We start from the raw sequence: 7,518 nt of genomic DNA on the forward strand, positions 1-7,518 counted from the left end.
TGTGGGGATTCAACAGAACTTTGGGACCTGACCATTAACAATATTCAAGCCTAGCACCTCTTGGTTATTCTCAGTTGAAAGTAGTTGCTCATGGCCAAAAATATGCACACTGAATTGTCACATCATGAGAAAGACTAAAGGGCTGTGCACACCAGCCGTAGAGGCTGGCTGGGGGGGGGGGGGCAAAGTCAGGGCATGGCATCCACATGATGCACACCTCGACTCTGTCCCTAGGGTGGCGTATGCCATGCACCACTCCACACCGTGCATGGCATCGTGGCACTCCTCTGGCATTGCATCTGCATGACACAGCACCAAAGGAGTGCCATAAAACTGCAGAGGCGTGGCTATCATGCCCTTGGCGGCTCCTTTTTGCACCCTGCAAAGGCTAGATTGGAGCTGCAGCATGCGGTTGCTGCGGTCCTGATGTGGCTGCAGGCCACCCCTTAGGGGCTGTCTGCACAGCCCCTAAGTGTGCCATAGAATACAATGAGAAACCATGCAGGCAGGAGTGAAAATAATATCTCTCATCTGCTGTTGCTCACAGTAACACAACTGAAGCTCAGTCTTTAACATGACAAGTACTAGTTAATGGTTTATCAGACCACCTGTTCAGTATGAGTTTGCAATCCTCCTTAAAGACCATCATAATGGTGTTGCTAGAACTCACATTTCCTGATTCAGAAACACAAACTTAATGTTTCCCTCAAATATGAAGCAAGCATTATGACTAAATAGCATTCATTGTATGAAACCTAAGTTTGAGAACTGTGCTTGTTCCACAGGTTCTCTGTTACCCCGGGTTTCTAATATGCCCAATCTCATATGTGATCATTTTTAAATGAATGTTATGCCAGATTGCTGTGGTGCTGCTCACAGCAGGTGCAGAAGTTAGTCCCTGCACTCATTGTGCCTGCCCACCGCTGATATATGCCTTTATTCCTTAAATATCAGTCATTCAGTATAGTTGCTTCCCATGTTGTACTGTTTTACATGTGAGAAAATGGCTCACCTCTTCTGCTGAAACAATTAACTGCATTGAGACACAGTCTTAGATGAATAATTTCAATGTCAACCTTGAAAAAGAAGAATAGTGGGTTACTGTGGCTATGGTGGTTTTTTTTTGTTTGTTTGTTTTTAATTTTCAGAGCTCCAGACCTTGAGAAATTATAGCTGCATGTAAAAAAGATGGCAAAGGGTAGAAAAATAAGTGGATGGTCTCAACTGTAACAGTTGTTATTCTGCAATATCTGAACACAGATGATGAAAACTGAAGAGCCACTTTTATTATAATTCATCAGTTTGAGTCCAATTATTGTTGGGTCAAATGTTATCTTTCACTCTTGCCTTTCAGACAAAATTTCAACACCCTACCCATGATCTGGGTAAAAAAAACACCACACAATGAGAGGACTGGGTAAAATATTAACTAATAAAGAGATGCGAACTTCTTTTTTGTTCAAAGCATGCAATTTCCATTCTCTCTTATGTAAGACATTTCATCCTCCAAGTGCTTTACAAATATTAGCTTATTCTGATGTGATTTTTTGTACTTGAGAATTTCAACCATTGAAACCAAAGCTGGTAAGTATGAGAAGAAGTGATTTTAACTATAAGAATAATGGTCACAAAGCCAGATCAGGTCAGTCTGTTCCAAATTCTCTGCTTCTTGGAAATGATGTAGGCATGACCAAAATTTCCATTCAGTTATGTCTGAGTAAAGACATCATTAGAAGATGAAGGTCTTACATTTTCAGGAAATAGTTCCTTCCTTAATTAAAACAAAAACTTAAACAGAACCTTTAAGCTATTTTAACAACAATAACAACAAGCCTTTATTACAGTTAACAAACCATAAGGCAAAACAGTAATTCAGCAACAACAAAACCAACCAAAACACCCCAACAGTTATATACATCTTATACACCTATACTCAAAAGTGTGAGCACTTCATATTGGAAAGGAAGATCTTTAAGGTATTTATAATGTAAACATTTTTCTTACCTTTGTAAACGCAGCAAAGTACCATTTAGCCTCTCCATTTTGTCTTCCATGCAGCGCAAGGATGAACAACTTTTGCATCCTCAAGTGCTAGCTGTGGTGGAGACAATAGCAATTGTGGCTAGATTCTTGCACTCAAATGTTCTCATACTGTTACGCACATTCACACTAACATGCATTCACATTCTTCTGTCCATCTTCCATTCAGTTACCTTCCTTCAGACATCTTTCGTTCTGGGTGGGGAACAAAATGCTTCTGTGCTAGCCTAGTATGTATGGAAAGCAAGCTGATAGTAAAGAAATGAACCATTCCATTTCTTGACTAGATTATAACCTGTTTCTCCAGTAGCATGTAGCATTACCTGTATTCACATGGGGAATGTATGTTTGCAGACAGTAGCTTTCCTAAATTCACTTCAGTTAATGGTAATTAGGAATAGGATTGGTGGAGTTTATTGACCACTAGGTTTCAGTAATAGATATGTAAGTTTTTGAGATAAATCTATGCTCTAAGGATCGCTATGTCTTCTTTCAATATTATGATTTGAAAAGACTCTGCTTTCAGACTGCAGCCTTTTTTCCAGTTACATAAAATACAAATACTAAACATAAACTAGAAAACAGAATTTCAGACAAATAGAAATGCCATATAACTGTAGTTGAGGACAAGGCAATACATGCAGCAGACTAGCAAAGATGTAATTTTCTACAGTATTTCTTGATTACGTGATACAAATATTTCAAAATAAAAGAAACAAATAATTATTTGTATAACCCTTCTCAAACATGGTGGTTCTGAAAGTAATGCATAATAATGTAATATTTGTAGGCAGGTGGTAGTACCCTCAGAATAACAACTGGTAGCAAATAGTGCCATAATATGGCCTCTGACGCTCCTCTCCTGAGTGGCAGATACCCTCTGGAGGACTCCTCCTCCTCCCTATGCTCCCTGGTTGCTTTATAAAAGGTAAAGTGATGGCAGCTGCTGACACTGTCACTTGGAAGCCTCCTAGGCTGTAGAGGCCTAGACCTGTGCCCCATGATCCAGTCAGAGTAGCACTGTGTGCTCCCCTAAAAGGTGGCAGTAGTACATAAAAGTGGGCAGATGCTCTACCCAGTGTCACTGTTGTTCTTGCTGCTGCTGCTGCTCTGGACAGATGGCATGATCTGAGAATAATGTAAGCTTTCTGTTCCTTTTGATTTTCAGAAAAATCCCAGGTTGCCCATAAATCTGAAGATGAAGACCAAGCAAGACATATACAAGAAGCACTAGAAACTCCCTTGAATATTATGGGGACTAAATTTCATGTCCACTCAAAGCTAAAACCAAAAAAGCCATCTTATAAACAGTCCAGGAAGCCTCAAACCTCTCAACGAATAACCAAAATCCGAAACTACAATGTAAAGGATTAACCTTTCAGTGATATAAATTGCGCCTTTCAAATGATACAAAGTTTGGAATCTAAAATATCCAGAGATTTTTGCTATTAAACAGTGAGATCAAATGTAAGTATTAATTCATCCATTTCATTAGTACTTCATTTTTTAAAAAAAGTCACTAACTAAGCTCTTCATTTCTGATTTGGCAATAAAATGTCATTAGTGTATGTGTTCTTACATTCTGAAAATGCTTAATTCATCTTTTTCCTTTGTATTTTAACCTGTTAAAGGACTGTTGAATCAGTGTGCTTCAAGTGTGCTTCAGTCTTTGACAGAGTTAAGTGAAAAATGTTTGAGTCTGAATAGCCATGGAAAATGAATCTCAGCGCTATATCCACAGTAATGTAGTATTACACCATAACTTTTGTTTCTACACTCATTATAGTCCCTAGTCTCATTTTCCTGTAACTTAGAAACCAGACATAATGGAATTCAGTTGTTTTCTCCATATATCATATAACAGTTCACTCATACAACAGTCTACATTATGCCTAAATTTTTATCATGATCATATATACACACACTTGTAACTCATATAGATATATTATGTTTTTACAGGCATACATACCTCAATCTAATCTCAATAAACAAAGATAAGGAGGTTTAGTTTTCCTTTCTGTGCACACTGAGATCATTTCACGCCTCCCCCCACTTACCACCAGTGATCTGGAGAGGGGTCTGTATGCACACTTTAAATTGAGGACTGTGTTCCTTGTCTTCATTTAAATCACACTCAGGCTATTTGCTTGGCTGGTGGTGGCAAAATTCTCCTAGGGAAGATGGAACACCTACCTTATCTAAAACACACAAAATCTACTTTAATGTAGAACAGATAAAAAAGAACACATGAAACCAACCATCAGTTATTCTGGAAAGTAAAATCAGACTGAACATGGCATTTGATTGTATGGCTGATAGATTTATATCCTGTCTTTCTCCCAGGATGAGGTACAAGACAACCTGAAAGAAAGACATGCTTGAGCCTACATGATAAACATATGAAACAAAACCCACCAGAATACAAAAGTACAGTTACAAAACAGCATTAATAAAATAATGTTAGAATAGTTTGCAAAAAACATGTTCTAAGGAAATTAGGTGGCAGGTAGACATTTCTTAAGCCATCACGACTTCACAGGCTCGAGGGTGGAGGGATGTTGCATTGATCACTGCTCCTAGCCCAAATCATCCTTTTCTACTGTTAGTATTGACAACGTAACTCTCACCTGCATTCACTTGTTGCCTTCTTTCATCAGGGATAATTAATACTCCATTGTCCTGCTATTCCTCTTTAACTGCTCTGGCTGCCTCATGTTGCATTCTGGGATTTGCAGTTTAGGGAGGGGCATTTAGAATTCCCAGCCAGAGAGCTCTTAGGTCTCACTGAACTACAAACCCCAGAAAGTAACAGGAGGCAGCCAGAGCAGTCAAAGTGGAATAGCAGCACTATAAGAGTATAGTGTGGTAATCTTCTACAGTAGTTCCCTTGCTGCTTCTCTCTGCCCCTCCTGCAAATTATTTCAAAAAGACAATTTACTTTGATATTGCAATAGTTCTCAAATGGTGGGGTGGGACCCCTGGGGGGAGTGCGAGAGTTGCTCAAGGGGGTTGCAAGACGTGGAGGCCCTGATCTCTCCCCATCCTCTTCCCAAATTCTTTGATATGTAAAATGTACACGTGTTGAATTCAGTACTGAATTCATTTTTTAAAAACTGTTCTAAGATGAACAGTTTTATTTCCTTATAAAATGTTAAAACATGAATATACAGTACGCCCTTGCTATCTATGGAATATTCATTTGGGACCCCCCCCCCCCCCCCCCATGGATAGCAGAAAACACAGGACCTTAAGTCCCATTTTTTTCAGTGGGCACACGCACCCACTCATGCTGCTGTGTACACATGTGCCCATTGAAAAAGCCAGGATTTAACATCTGCGGAAGCTCAAACCGCAGATGGCAAGCCCATGGTTGGTGTAGGTGCGCTGTACACAAATGTGCAAATAAAAATATGCACACTAAATAAAATATTTTTATTCTTATACTACATTGGGAGGGGCAGGATCCACATGTATGTACATCTGTAAAGGGGGATCTCAAAGGTAAAAAGTTTGAGTACCATAACTATTGGGGTTGATTCTCTCCATCAAGCAACAAGAGAAACAACGCCTTCCAGGAAAACACTGCTGAGTTACACACCTAATAGCCACATACTGTCCCATATTAAGTTTTCATTTAGCCCTGAAAGTCATTAGGTGCTTCTGCAGGAACTGCTGCAGCCACAATGATAGATACCAGAACTGGTACTTTAAATCCTTTACCTAATTTTAGTGTTGGCCCATCAGCTGCTTCTCCTCTTCTGTGCAGAGACAGAAATAGAGCTGAAAGAAATATCCATATCTTTGTAAATGCTTGCTCTAAAGATGGTGGAGAGCCAGAGAAAGGCATTTCTTCAGTTCAGTCCCTCTCAGCAAGCTACATTCACAAACACTGATAGCCTTGCGTGAAGCAAGAAAGTGAATACTGCTGATACTGCTGTGTATAAGGATGATGAGTAAACATCGCTGTGCTCACTCTTCAAAATCACTTGCACCTTAGGGCCATTACTATTGAAGGTTCGAGAACCCTTGAGAGGGTCCTCCAAGCCTCTGTCAATAATGTTTGTGAAGGGTCAGTATTTGGCCAGAGCAACCCATTTCTCTTCCTTTCACAAGGAAAAAAACTTTATCACAAAGAAGGAAGTAGTAGACAGCAGAGGCCTCTGAACAGACAGGAGGGGAGCCTGACAGGCCTCTTCTTCTCAGGGATGTAGTGAGACAACTTTCATTGGTCAGCAGAGACAAAAACAGAAGGGCAGATGGCTTGAGTCATGGGTCTCTATAAAAGAGGTTTAACTGAAATAAAATTTCATCTGAGGAGGTATAATGATCAATTATCAGGGGACGGGGGAATACCCTTATTTGACACCCCTATCCCCTCTTATGGTAGGAAATTGCAACCTGAGCACTTTTGCCAACTAGAGAAGGTGGGACTGGATTGCGAGCTCTCCCATCATTTGCTCCTCATACCATCTTTACTAAGGACAGAAACAAAAAAATTCAGGCATCTTACTAACATTTCCAATTTTTCTCCTGTTTGGTATGTAACATCTTGCCTAATGAAGAAGCCAGTGGAGCTTCAAAAGCTTGCAACAAGTATATTGTGCATTTTGGTTGGCCAATAGAGGTATCATTCTTTGGTGGATTTTTGTTTGAATTTACTAAATGGCCAACACAGCTACTTCTGCATCTTTGCTGCTTCAAGGTTAGACTTATTTTTTTCTTGGGGAAAACAGAAGAGCAAGCTACAGAAGGCAGAGTGTGGTATGAACAATATCAGGATGAACTCTGCAGCTGTTAAGTATTCTCTCTCTACTTTCAGCACATCCATTCACATGGAATAAATTATTGTGGTCATGCTTTCTTGGTCCAAGGAAGGGTCACAGTTGGCACACTTGTTTCAGCTGATGGAAGGAACTCTGTAATATTGAAACCATTTGGACTGGTGGTGATAAAATCAGATCTAAGAGCATATCCAAAATGTAGACATCATTCGTAAATTGTAGGAGGTAGAAAAACAATCCTAGTTAGACTAAGTCAAGCACTGCCTTTCCTGAGCAGACAACTTACCAGCAGAACCTCCATTTTCTCAGGCCTATTCTGTTCTGCCCCCCCCCCCCTACTAACTTAATATTTCTACTGACTCATTTGAATCTGATTCAAACTACAGGAAAAGAGATTCCACCCAGTAGTGTCACTGGGAGATGTGGGGGGTGCGGACCACACCGGGTGACATTCAGTCAGCCCCCCTGCACACTACTCTAGGCCATGCGTGCACATGCCACTCCATGCACACCCTGTGCCACTCTTGTCCACTGGCTTGCTCGCCTCTCCTCCGGCCTACCGACATCTCCAGCTTCCCACCGCCATTTCGTCTCGCCTCTCCTCTAGCCCAGGCCCTGTTTGGGGGGCCCCGTGCCCAGCTGAAGAGGAGGAGGAGGAGGAAGACGCCAAGGTTGGTGTGTCGGGATGGTGGCCCTG

General features: G+C 40.7%; 1 protein-coding gene across 8 annotated transcripts in view; it reads left to right on the top strand.

Annotated features, from left to right (window-relative positions):
• Positions 1-3,494, top strand: part of CCDC57 (coiled-coil domain containing 57) — a 115,515-nt gene extending 112,021 nt beyond the window's left edge. For 7 of the 8 annotated variants that reach the window (XM_089537839.1, XM_089537832.1, XM_089537849.1 and 4 more), the window contains one exon: positions 3,209-3,494. In XM_089537839.1, coding sequence (XP_089393965.1) covers positions 3,209-3,414 — 206 coding nt within the window. In that variant the 3' untranslated portion in view covers positions 3,415-3,494. Of the gene's footprint in view, positions 1-1,354; positions 1,536-3,208 lie in introns of those variants that run through there. The other variant, XM_089537876.1, reaches the window with a different exon arrangement.
• Positions 3,495-7,518: the final 4,024 nt, after the last annotated feature.

This window comes from Sceloporus occidentalis, unplaced genomic scaffold (assembly GCF_023333645.1).
Source record: "Sceloporus occidentalis isolate IW3139 unplaced genomic scaffold, rSceOcc1.0.p SCAF_1, whole genome shotgun sequence".
Lineage (NCBI taxonomy): Eukaryota > Metazoa > Chordata > Lepidosauria > Squamata > Phrynosomatidae > Sceloporus > Sceloporus occidentalis.